This window comes from Notothenia rossii, assembly GCF_949606895.1.
Source record: "Notothenia rossii genome assembly, chromosome: 6".
NCBI classification, from domain to species: domain Eukaryota; kingdom Metazoa; phylum Chordata; class Actinopteri; order Perciformes; family Nototheniidae; genus Notothenia; species Notothenia rossii.
The window spans coordinates 32530481-32544341 of NC_136909.1; the positions used below are offsets into that span (position 1 = coordinate 32530481).

Sequence of the window (13861 nt, forward strand, 5' to 3'; positions counted from 1 at the left end):
AGGCAAGTCAACGTTGTTGCAGTAAAAGTCCCAAGATAGCTCCTCGTGCAATCAAATGTTCCCTTTCAGTGTTTTACTATTATGTCTGATGTTTCTCTATTAATATTGCTGCTGCGTTAATGTGTATGTTGCATGTTACTGCTGTAGATGTGTTTACCTCCTTTATATCCCGTTGGGTAGTTTAATCTGCAGCAATGCATCATATTCTATAATATCATTATATATGTGTAGCTTTTTCTCTGTCCTGTGAGAACCACGTATCTTCCAAAAGTAAAGTGAAACAGCTGTTTTCAGCTTTGTGATGATGCATTTTCCAGCTGATCCAAGAGGCTTTTTAAACACCTTACTTGGCTTAAGAAGGAGGGGAATTTTCTCAACACATAAAGGAACACTTTATCCTTCAGTTTATCACAAACATTCAACATCAACACATTTGGAGATCCTAATTTGAATCCAGTCTGTAATTTAATATTATGGTTTTAATAATGAAATGAGGTCATGAATCGAGTTCAAGGTTAAGATCATCTTTATTATCCTATGTACAAAAATGAACATACAACATTAATATAACAGTAACGAATAAAACAAAATAACATTATGCAACTCTGATCTTCTTGCTGATACTTTTCAAAGTGACTTTTACATTTGCTCTACTTCTCCTGCTACTGTTTGCTCTGCTTTCAACTTCTCTTTCAACTCTGCTCTTTACTCTGCTTTCCCTGTTTCCTCTGTTCTCCTCTCCTCATCTCCTCCTCAGACTCTTCTCCTTTTGCTGTATCCTCTCTCCTGTTCTCCTGTTCTCCTCTCCTCATACTCTCCTCCTTTTGCTGTATCCTCTCTCCTGTTCTCCTGTTCTCCTCTCCTCATACTCTCCTTCTTTTGCTGTCTCCTCTCCTCTGTTCTCCTCATCTCCTCTCCTCAGACTCTCCTCCTTTTGCTGTTAGATATTTAGACTGTAATGACAGCTTATGATATACTTTTTATAACTACATCAATCACATGCAATGGATTAAAAACATTGTTTTACTTACCACCTCTTTACAGCTCCATTCATCTCCAAGCTTCCAACATTCACCTGGCGGTGGTGCCTTGGATGAAAACAACTTTTGATATGATACAATGCAACACAAATAGTTAACACCTATCCACAGCAATAAGCACAAAGAGAAGACTAATGGTCTCTTTTATACCAATTTCTATTGGAGTGAAATGAACTGTGCCATGTCACATAGGATTGGAATGGATGATTGGCTGTGTTGTGTGAATATAGAGGAGATGGCAAAAGTAAATATACTTTGTTCTTACCTAAAGCATCTATCCTCCTCTTCGTACCCCTGCATGCTCCTCCCGCATTAGACTCTGGGGACTTAGCTTTTAAAATCTTGTTCAAGCTTTCCACTCTGTAGTTGGATCTCATGACCTCAGCTTTATGACCCACCCGGCCTGAAAAAGGGTGTCTACGATGGCTGGTACTGAGAGGTGTTATGGTCCTCTTCTGCCTTTTGTGTTTGGGGGGCGTGAAGGTGAGAGGAAAACTACTGTCATGTGGGGTGTGTTGCTTTACGTCCTCCAAAAGATCATTTAGTCTTGATATCACCGTACACATGAACGTCTCATCCTGTAGGTGGTATGTGTGCTCAGTAATTTCCCGCAATAAGGTCCCACACTGCTGTCGTTTCCTATCTCTTGAGGACTTTGAGTGGTTACCACTGTTCTTGGAATGGGTGTCCTCCGTGCACTCAGGGGTGTCCTCCGTGCAGTCAGGGGTGTCCTCCGTGCAGTAAGGGGTGTCCTCCGTGCACTCAGGGGTGTCCTCCGTGCAGTCAGGGGTGTCCTCCGTGCAGTCAGGGGTGTCCTCCGTGCAGTAAGGGGTGTCCTCCGTGCACTCAGGGGTGTCCTCCGTGCAGTCAGGGGTGTCCTCCGTACAGTCAGGGGTGTCCTCCGTGCACTCAGGGGTGTCCTCCGTGCAGTCAGGGGTGTCCTCCGTGCAGTCAGGGGTGTCCTCCGTGCCGACAGGGGTGTTGGGGGTGCCCTCCATGCAGACAAGGGCATCCTCTAAGGTGGGAGTGATTGAATCTGTTTGGGATGTCGTTAAGCTAATAACGTCGAGAGAAAATAGGGTTTTCCCTGTAGGTTTCACTGGGACTCTCCCAACCACAACCATCAATTGTGTCGAACACCACACAAAAGTGAGTGCAGGGCAGTAAATGTCTTTGCCAGTCTTGGCAGGTACATGATGGACTGATGGAACCACGGCCAAAAGACACCAGGTGTGTGGCTGATGTTGTCAGGCTTTTCACACAGAACACTCCTTTTTCTCGTCCTGTGACGGCTCCTTTGTAGTCGAGTGACCGACAGTGTCTGTCCAGGATGTGTTGTGCAATGGCACGTGGCCTGTTTTGGAGGTACTGTGGAAGGTTTGTGTTGTACTTCCGGTACCCATCGGAGAACATAACATTGAGCTCAATGTACCTTTAAAAATAAATAAGCAATATGATAGATACAATTTATGAGTTTAAAATAGTAAGCAATGTAATAAGGGAAGAAATGAAATGATCAATATGTGCTTACTTCTGGTAAGTCTGAGACTACCACTGTCAGCAGTTCACTCAGACTGCAGTTCTTATAGCCTTCAAGGAACGTGTGGTTGAGGGTAGGGCTGGGCGATATGGTCTCTAAATTATATCGCGATATTTACTGACTATATCGCGATACACGATATATATCGCGATATTCAGAAATTTCCTCTTTAAAATTTTTTTTAAAAATAATTTAACCCCTTGATGTTTACAGTTTACATTATGATTCTAGTAGTCCCTGCAACATATGTCTGCATTAAACCATTGTTATTTATTCTGTCTTCATTAGTGGTTTCAATTAAAACGATTTTAACCAACACACAAAAACAAAATACTTAGAAAAAAGGGAATGTAAAATAATGAGACAAATGTGCGGTAGATCATAAAGTTGAGTTGAACAGTATTTATTCAATACATATTAAAATAAATGTAGGCCTACCCTACATACATACCGTTGCCTATTTCTATGGCCAAAAACAGAGCTCAATGAAAAAGCGCAGAAACCCTTATCCATATCAAAACATATTGAAAGTGCAATAATAAAATAATAAAGTAAAGTCACTGTCACTGGACATTTTTATGTAACATAAATAAAAGGACTTTTTAGACATTTTAAATCAAAGTGCATCTTTTCTTTTAAATCAACAAACCAGTGCATGATGTCAAACTGGTTTGGTCAAAAACTATATACAAAAAAATAGCTGTATTTTGTGCAAGATTGTGCCATGTCTGCAGTCGGTACTAACTGCTTATCTACAGGTTTTGTGCCAAAAACACAAGTCTATCAACTGTGTCGGGTTTGAGAGATGCTCGATGGCATGTAACTATATTCCCACATGTTCTGAATAATCGTTCCGATGGAGAACTGGTGGCGGGCACACACAGATACTTTTTTGCCACTTTTTTCAAGTTTGGGAACATTTCCTCATGGGTCTTCCACCACTGCAGGGGATCTGATTCACTGTCAGCATCGGCAGATTGCAAGTAGGCAGACAACTCTGTTTCATTCCGCTCTCTATGTGATGATGTGGCAGAGGATGTTGTTGCCCTTTTGAAGAAGCTTCCAAGGGTTTTCTTTTTTGGTGGCTCTGATACTGCTGGTGCTTGATGTTGTGAAGCAGATGACTCAGCTGTACCCTGGTCAGACTCAGACAGCATTGCCTCCATCTCTGATATGGCTCTGCACTTGGTTTCCTCTAGCTTGTCTTCCGCTATGTATCTTGTTTTGAACCTGGGATCCACTAAGCCAGCCATGTCCAGCAGGTCGTTGGTGGCAGGGTCATCAAATTTCTCCCTCAGATAATCCAGGATGGAGACTTTGATGGACTGAGTAAGTGCAGTGTCATCATCCTGAATTGCCAAGATGCTGGAGTGGAAGAGATGAAGAACAGGCTTTACATAAGACACTGTAACATAGTCTTCCCCTGATAATGCGTTGGTGAATTCCAGGAGGGGTTTTAGGGCCTTGAGCACTGACTCAAGGACTTCCAGGTCTTGCCAGGTCAGAACCAGATGCCTTGTTTTTTTGTCTGCGGCCAAGACTTGTGAGATAGCTCGCTCCTGCTCCAGCACTCGCTCAATCATTTTGGCTCGGGAGCCCCACCTGGTAGGAGACTCACTGATCAGCTGGTGTGCAGGTAAGTTTAGCTCTTGCTGTGCTGTTCCAAGATCTCTCCTCTTTTTCCAGCTGAATGAGAAACTGCTCACTACCTTCTTACAAACACCAACAGCACGATCGATGCGGGAGTCTTTCATGCTTCTCTCTGACAATATAGACAAAGAAACAGAAATCCAACAATTCAGTCAATCAGCGTGGAGTTGGCACCCATAATATTTTTGGCAAATATCTTTTAAATACAGCACAGTGCAAAAGTCATAGGCACATGTAATAACAAAAAAGTTAACTGAGAAAGCATAACAAAATTATTAAATAAATGGTTACAAAATATCACAAATAATTACCTTGACTGAGTAGGTTTATCTACTGACACTAATACAGAAAGAAAAAACCTTTGCAGAGTAATGTTTTTACCAGGGCCGGGACTTTAACGCGTTAATTAAGATTAATTAATTACACAAAAATTAACGCGTTAAAAAAATTAACGCATTTTAATCATACTTATTGTTGTACCGCGGAACGTTTCTCACTGGATGAGTTTCAGGGGTATCGATTATACTGGAGCACCAACTAACGTTCATGACTTCAGACAACAACAAACCACAGTGAACAATAGTCAAACATGAACGAAGAAGCTGATGAGACCGCTTTGGTTGGCCCCGTGGATGGGACATTTTGTTTTAAAAAACGGACGGATGGAGGCATCGATAAGAGCATGGTTGTTTGCAAATTATGCAAAAAGGAATTTGCATATCACCGCAGCACATCAAGCCTCAAGTATCACCTCAATGCAAAACATATAGCAGCTAGCGTGGAAGCTAGCGTGGACGTTAGCCCGACTCGGAGTACAAGGACCCACACCCAATTCGCGTTGATCAAACAGTGGCCTATGCAACAGAGAGATTTTATTTCATCAGGATATTGGAAGAATAGGAGGGATTGAGGTCAATCACTGGCACTTTTTTATTTTATTTTAAATGGTACACTTTATGTTGAACTATTTATTATGTTGTTGGTGCAACTGACACTTTATGTTGAACTGTTTATTGTTTTGGCCAAGGTTATTGAGAGAGTTGGACTGAAATGTATTAGATTTTTTAAATCAACTGTTGGTAAATCAACAAAGTCTGTTATGGCCTCTGAAGCAACAGAGAGATGTTTTCTAATAGTCAGGGTTTCCAATGTTCTGAATGTACTTGAAAGTATTGTGTTTTACTTAAAAAACAAAGTGTTATAGTTTACAGAAGGTCTGCCTACCTATAGGCTACCTGAATCTCTGAAATGTACTATATTCCTAAATATGCTATTGCTACACTTTATGGCCAGTGTACCACCTTGAAAAAAATAAACAATGTTTTGTTGCTTAAGCTTATGTATTCAGTCATTATTCAATGGTATACTAAAATCCATGTGAAAAAAATTGCTTCTCACTGTTCTCGGGTCAAATATTTATATGTGATTAAAAATGCGATTAATTGCGATTAATTAACTATAATTAATTCGGTTTTTAGTAATTAAAGTAATTAATTAGATTAATTTTTTTTAATCGAGTCCCGGCCCTAGTTTTTACTAATCAGTCCTAAATCTCAGTCCAATTTTAAATCAACTTAGGCCAAATAGTGTGTGGTTGCATCATGTATATGAATTGCACAAAACGTTATGAAGTATTCTTAGTGTTTACTAGCAGGCTGTTGTAACATCGCTGATATTAAAAAAATAAAAGAGGCAGACAGATAGCCTACTCACCAATTGCGAGGTGCAGCCGGTGGCCAAAACATTGCAGTCTTTTCCACTTATTGAGGCTCACAGCTTTGACGATGTTACTCCCGTTATCTGTGGTGATACACACCTGACGAGCCTCTGGTAAATTCCATGACAGGAGAGCCTCTTGTAAACCTTGCGCTATTACCACGCCTGTGTGATCCTCCGGAAAAAAGGACGTTTGGAGGCATGCACTCTTCAACTCCCAGTTGTCGACGTAATGAACGGTCAAGCTGAGATATGGCTCACAGGTTCTAATAGACCACAAATCTGTAGTCGTAGAGAAGTGGGTCACATTTGTAAGCTGGTTTGTCACTTTTTCTCTTACTTCAACGTACAAGGCTGGCAGAGCTTTCTCCGCAAAATATTTTCGACCAGGCAAGTTATACTTTGGGTCAAGAGTCTTCACGAGTTTTTGAAAACCCGGCTTTTCTACCACACTGACTGGGGCCATGTCTTTGGCAATGTATTGAGTCACTGCAGCCGTGATTTCTATCCATTTTGAACTTTTTTTGTCATACGGGACTGATTTCGAAAAAGAAGAAGCCAGAGTAATTTGTATCCTGGCTGGTTGCTTAGGCGTTTGTGTGAAACCAGATATTGACATTCTGAGTTTAACACACTCTTCATTTTGTAGTGGATGATGGATTTTTAGATGTTGGAACAAATTTGAGGTACTACTATCTTTGGCGGCAACGGATTTGCTGCATATTTTACAGATTACCGTTGTTTGAGAAACGTCATCCTTATGGTAACCAAACTACCGCCAAATTACGGACCCAGTGCTGTTATTTTTTTGAACAAGTTCGTCAGCCTCGGCACCTCTATCTTCCATAGTCGTTCCGTTTTTAAATTAACATGTTGTGCTAAGGTTTAAACCATTTAAACTAGCTAACCTTCGCTCTCCTCAAAACAAATGCCTCTCACTGTGCGTGTGTGTGCAAGTTGGGCGGGGCCTGCGTGTGTGCCTGCGTGTGTGACTGTGTCTATGAGGGAGAAAGGAAAGCTCACTTTCGCCGCGGCGGGAAACTGATTTGACAAAGTAATACTCGATGTTCACGATGTGGTCATTTACGACATCACATGTAGTGCAATCCACGATGTATCGTGTAAATTCGATATATCGCCCAGCCCTAGTTGAGGGTCTCGTTTTGCCTCTCCACACCATTGTTGGTGTAGATGGCTACCTTGAGGGATTCCGTCTTGTAGACATTCACCCATCTCTGAAGAGAAAGACATGACATTGTTGAAAATAACTAAACCATATTGATAGTATATTATTAAGACAAATCCTAGATATGGACAAAATCCAGAAGACATTAATCTACCTTGGCTTGGGGTAGCCATTTGGTGTTGAACCACCCCCTCAATTTTTTATTTGTCAGGCAGTTGGTGTTTGTCTGGAGGACCAGAATGTGGACCTCACCTCACCTCACCTCACCTCATCCTGTGAGCACACCCCGTTCAACCCACGCCTTCTCGCGATGGAAGTCACAGAGAATGACTTTGGAATCTATAAGAAATAATATTTTGAAACATTTAGCTGTCATCCAATGGATGCAAAAACAATACATGTTATCTCAATGCCTTCTTCCACATTGCAAGTGTTTTAAGTATGAGGTATGTCACATTACTTCAAACCTCCATCAATGCGATCAGAATCGAGTATTCAACTAAGCCGTGTAATACAAGTTGTTAGTAGCCTTAAGGGCCTACACAGTTGTTATGCTATACCACATTGCACTTCACTGGATGTATAATGAGCTGCACTAAACTACATTTTAGCATTTCAAATACCTAGCCATGCTTTTGCGATTATTTTGGTGAAAGTAACTAAAAAGTAGGGTAACTCATTACATTTCAGAGACAGAAATTTTGTAATGTAACTTTTTACTTTCAAAAGACAGTAATAAGTAATATGTAATATATTACATTTTGGAAGTAACTTGCCCAACACTGATCCTTTCTATGAATAATTCCACCCTTGGATCAACAGGCTCTCGGACATTAGCTGCTTATAACGGGAAAAAACAGTTGGCAATACCTATTTTCATTGATTAGAACAGTCTAGGTTTCTTTAATATAACAAAAAAACACATACACCTATATAACTAATAAATTAGTAAATAAATTAACTAATTAAATAATCAAAACTTCAGTGAGGCCACCATGCTAAATCTAAATCTAAAGCATTATATTTGTAATATTTTCTCTTGTGAAGGCAAAGGACAGACGGAAGTTTAAGTCGAGGCAGAGTGGACTCGGTAAATCCAAGTTTGAAATGCTCTTAAAATAAATATTTTTAAAATAAAATTGTTTTTATGACAAATGTATTTCACTGACCTGTCCCAAAACTGGGTGGTTTCGATGCTCTTCAATTTTGGGAAAGTATGCTGCGAAGAGCCAAACTGTCTTTACTTTGATCTGGTAATCTTTAAGTGCCTGATTCAGTTGTTGGGATGCCTCCCGCTTCCCTTTTTCATTGTTGACAGATATCTACAAATACAGAAACATGTGTGTTTGTGTAAAGACATTAAATACATGATCATTAGGAAAGGAAATATAAAGTAAAGGTGCCTACTTTATATTTCAGGGAACTTCATGAAATGCACAACATTGATCGTAGCTGGGAAATCCATTTTCTTGGTGTTTTGCACCAGACATCGCCTTCCTGGGAACCCAGTGTGGTCCTTTCGGTGATCTTTTTGCTAAATAGAGCAATTACAAAAGAGAAATAAAATAACTTGTATTTTCAAGTAAAATATCAGTCTCACAGGAGAAAAGCTGTGTGTGTGTCTCTCTCTTTCTCTCTCTCTCTACTGTATATTAAATTCAATGGGGCTTTATTGGCATTAAAGTTAAACGAAACAATGTTTATCTCTCTCTTGCTCACACACACACACACACACACACACACACACACACACACACACACACACACACACACACACGCACACGCACACGCACACACACACACACACACACACACACACACACACACACACACAGATACTCACTATTTGCTCTTCCCAGTTTCAGATCTGAGAAGGACAACTTGATTATTTATTTGCCTTCATTTATTTGAAATGTCTGACAGTTTAAAAGCTAACATCAATTATAAACTCACCTCTTTTACCAAAACATTTGTCCTTCTTTGTTGATACAAATGTGGTCTTTGTTTCCTGCTCATGTATGCTCAAACTAGTGTTTAAATGTTCTAGACATTTAAACTGACAAACTTGTCTGTCATCCATCCTTCTCTTTTCGATCTTCCCACGTCCCGCACACCGCTCTGATTACAAAGAGAGTTAGAACGACGTCTCTTCTCGATCTTCCCGCGATCTTCCCGCGTCCCGCCCACCCCGACCCTTTCCGATTACAGCCGAGCCGCTCCGATTACAACGAGAGTTAGAACAAGAACGTGACGTCATATTTACACTGGACGGATCCTTTCTAGCCATAACCAGATGTGTCCCCTTTGTGATGTAATATGACGCGTTTGACGTATGACCTTAGAAAAAAGCAGTTTTTAAGAGCAGAGCTCAAAATTGGTCCTTTCCCTCTGAATTCCTGCCCTTATGTCTCGTAAAACATATCAAATCCTGCATTCACTTTTTCAATTGTAATTTTCAAGCAATTTTAAGCATAAATGTAGAAAAAAAAAACCCTGCAAGTTGCTCTTTAATACGGAGCCCCTAAAGGGACATGGAAAAAAAAAAAAATGGAGAGAGAAAAAAAATTAAGTCCGAAAAACGGATTCGTTTCTCGTGCGCACGAGAAACAGATCCGTTTTCCTGACTTTATTTTTTTTGAGAAAGTTACCGATGCACCAAGGAGGAAGTGGAACACACATTAGACAACCATTTCAGTGCAGACTGTTATGTTTACGTGGGGAAATGACAGAGAATACATTATTTGAGATAGACTATATTTTGAAGTCAGACTTAATTTTATGGACATTTCGGCCAGGGGTGTAGAGCTATTGGTTTAAGCACCGGATTGGCAAAACAGGAGAGTTTGTATGAATTAATGTCCGTGACTCGCAGAGTACCTGCTTCCCCCGCAGCTTTTTTATAGGGAAACAAACACTCAGAACACACACACAGAGCCAGTGGCGGACTGCCCCCCGAAATGTCCTTAAAGTGAAGTCTGAGTACGAAATATATCTCAAATAATGCACTGTCATTTCCCCACGTAAACATAACAGTCTGCAATGAAATGGTTGTGTCCTGTGCGCGTCACTTCCTCCTTGGCGCACCGGTAACTTTCTCCCCAAAATAAAGTCAGGATAACGGGTTAGTATCACGAGAAAGTATCTCGTGCGCACGAGATACTAACCCGTTATCCTGACTTTTTTTTTTCTCTCTCTGTTTTTTTTTTTTTTTTTTCATGTCCCTTTAGGGGCTCCGTACTTTAACACCGGTGGAGTCACGAACTTTGCTACAAGTACGTGTCTGCACCACGCGAACAACCCCAATGTAAAGTGAATGAGGCTCCTTTGTCGTGGTGCACACACGCATTTCTACAACGTCCAGCAGTGAGCTTTTATTCTATAAAACATTTTTAAAATCTACTTTATAGCTTGTAGTAACTCACGGGAGGCTTCTTTTATTTCATTTGTATTCATAATAATTTGTATTTTTCGTCAGAATGTATTATGGCAACCCTATCTCCTAAAACTTACGTTCCCACAGAACTAAACTGCATTCACAATTACGTTTAGTGAGAAACGGATTTTCTCCCACGTTACGTTTGGTATTGTTAGAAATTAAAATCAATGTTTTGATGGTATAATGTAGCTTAAACATACCGTCAGTTTAAACGCTCTTTTATACTGAAAAACCAGAAATTCTTGTGCACAAGCAGTTAAGCTTTTATTCTGAAAATCCTTCATCTACGGTTAGCATTTAGCATGTGGCTAATATAAGAATTCCTAAAGAGGTGAATTGAGAAGCGAAATGACGTGGTGTGGTGAAAACCGAAACCTACTGATTTAACACTACAACGATAGATGTCGAGATACTACCATGTTGGATATTAAATGAAAGTACAGTTTATTTGAATACATTATTGTTTACAGACGAGAGTAGCATGTGACAACATCCGGAATGACCGGAAACCAAACGAGCCGAGAAGTATTGTTTAGAGTATTGATTACAGCGTTTAGAATGTGTTAAATGAAAAGTGATGAAAGAGAATATGAGGAGAAACGGCGTGTTAAGCATATATTGAATGTGAAAAGAACCTATCCTCTGTTTAAATGCAATAACGGACATTGGAGACGAGGTGAGCCGGCTGGCGGGGAGGAGCCAGCAGAGGATATATAACAGCGCCGGAGGAGAGATCCATTCTCTTCTCTTCTTGCTCAGGAGAGCCAGATCACAGCTGTTTTCTGCCGGAACAATATTCTGTCTGTAACACTACCGCGCCTTTTTTAATTAAAGTATCCCATTTGAATCTTTTCAGAGACTCCATTTAGTCTCATTTTAAAGCTTCTCTCCTGGACGCGAGAATAAAGAACATATTTAACAATTGGCGAGCTAGCCGGGATCTCGCAAAACCGGGAGAGACTACAGCAGGCTGCTTGCTGGACCCGCTGGCATCCGTTCAACCCACAGAGAGCTCAAATCAACTAGGTAAGGAGAAACCTGTTATATCGAATTCTTCAATAGTTAATGTAGGACAATGTTAGTTCTGTGTGTTTGACGGCGGCCAGCGGATCCTGAAAATAGCTGTGCAATTTAAGTTAAAACAAGTCTAAATTGATAAACATTGGTATCATACCACGTGGCGTTGCTTTGTTACAGGCAGGGTGAGTTCAATTTCTTTTTTTCTATTTAACCCTGCATGCTATTCGTTTGTCTGTTATTACATGTCGGCTAGAGGCCAATCACTATATGTGTCTTTTGTTGCGTTTTACGTTTTACGTGAATGGTTTTAGGCCATTAAGCAGTCGGGACTGCTTGAGGCAAAGACACAGCCAAAGTTTGAAGCTAAGTTTATTGGAGTGAGTGTTTTGTGTAACAACAGTGTGAGGCTGTTTTAAAAAAGTCCTTTTTCAAGGAAAAGGCCTGAGGAGTTTGAAGCTTTCAGTGGTTACTCTATTTCTGTTTTTCAAGACATTGCGTTGTGGATTACGGCAGGAAGTGCGACATTCGTGCGTTAGATAGACGATATTCTTCTGATTGTGTTTGGATAGCGTCCTATTTGTCCCATAAATAGCGTGTTTAAACAGAAGAGATGACCATACTGGCTCTTAAAGTCAAAACATTTACGTACATGGGTAGAGGGCTATGACGTAAGGGTATGAGGCCCATTTATCATTGTAAACTAAATAGAAATGTTATTTTAAACTACAGTGTTGTGTGTTGAATTTACTAGACAAAATATCACCTCACCAATTTCAACTCCAGGTGTTTTCTCAAATCCCTTTGTTCTTCAGGTCAAAGGTTGGAAAACCAGTTGCCATCTTGTCTTGACCTCATGTTCACGGTGAGCCACACGACAGTCACCATTTCATGAAATGCTAATTGAAGTACTCTGTTTGCTTTAACACACTGAGGCTAGGCATTCCATCTTCTAAAGAACATCATACTTCTTGTTAGAGTTAGAACTATTGGAAGTACTTCTGCTGGTAAATGTGTATTGGCGGTTTTGTGAATATTCTTCTTTGCAAATGTGTTTTGGCGGTTATGTGCTGTGTTGTTTAACCATAGTGTAAATTCCTATTTTAAAGATATTTTTGAGGAAACTAAGTTTCTCCTTGTTAAAAACGAGTCAGTTTTGAAACAGCTATTCCCTAGTGGATTAAGCTGGAATTTAAAATAGCGCACTCTGGTGGTAGTACAGAATTATTACCCAAATAGCGGAAACACCATAACATTGTGAATTTGAACCAAATTCATATTTCAAAGTCAAAACCATACACGGTACAACTTTATTTTAACATTTCATATTTTAATTTTGCATATTTTTTATATATTAATTAACTTTATTAATATTTTACCTTAAACTTAAAAAAAAAAAAATCTATAAAAATAATAAAACCTTGAGCAAGAAAAAAAAAAACAAAAAAAAAAGTTAAAGTTCGGACGAACAGCAACGAAGGTGCTAGTCAGAAGATTAGTGCTTCATCTTTGATAAGTTCATAAATAATTAGAGAACATGTCACCAAAACAAACTAAGTTGAGACTAGACGCAGGGCCAGGCTCAACTGCAGATATCAAGGAAAGGGTAAAAATCAGATCCGATGCTTTAACAGTTTCAAGTAAAAGACAGAGGACATGGAACCAAATGGAGAAACTGTTAGAACAGTGGCAAACGAGAGGATTGATTCCAGCAGATGATCAACCTGGACCAACGGAAGCCCATAGAAAAGCTGTAGTTGAACATGAGAATGCTGAATATCTACAACAGGAAAACGCATGGATCAAAGCCGGACAACCCTCTTGTTATGGACCTGTAAACATTGCTATGAACAGAGCTGAAAAAAGAAAAGCTATGGTTGCAAGTCTGGTATTCCATCTGGAAGATGCCAGCCAAGGATTGACAAACAGCTTACATGTGGAAGAACTCGGCAGAATAATGGAAAAGGAACTCAACAGAGGAATGGAAGAGAGACGAAAGACAGTTGAAGCCCATAATGACATCATTGAAGAGAGACGAAAGTCAGTTGAAGCCCATAATGACATTGTTGCAGAAAGACAAAGGGAGGAAGATAAAAACCAACAACTTCTGGCGGAAAGACGACAAGAAGATGTAAGATTCCAGGACATGATGGCAGATAGACAACGGAGAGAACAACAAGAACGAAGAACCGGTGCATATACCTCCATGCCATTGATAGCGGCTGGAAGAGGAGGATTTCAATACAAATCATGGACTCACAGGGACATGGAAGCAT

The 13861-nt window shown here is 40.0% G+C and overlaps 1 protein-coding gene across 1 annotated transcript; it reads right to left on the bottom strand.

Annotated features, from left to right (window-relative positions):
* Positions 1-254: 254 nt before the first annotated feature.
* On the bottom strand, positions 255-2038 carry LOC307044563 (uncharacterized protein; the record flags this gene model as incomplete). Its single annotated transcript, XM_079689873.1, has 2 exons — positions 255-1088; positions 1306-2038. The coding sequence occupies 2 exons, from the start codon at positions 2036-2038 to the stop codon at positions 1072-1074; spliced, it is 750 nt and encodes a 249-aa protein (XP_079545999.1). The 3' UTR covers positions 255-1071.
* Between the last annotated feature and the right edge of the window lie 11823 nt (positions 2039-13861).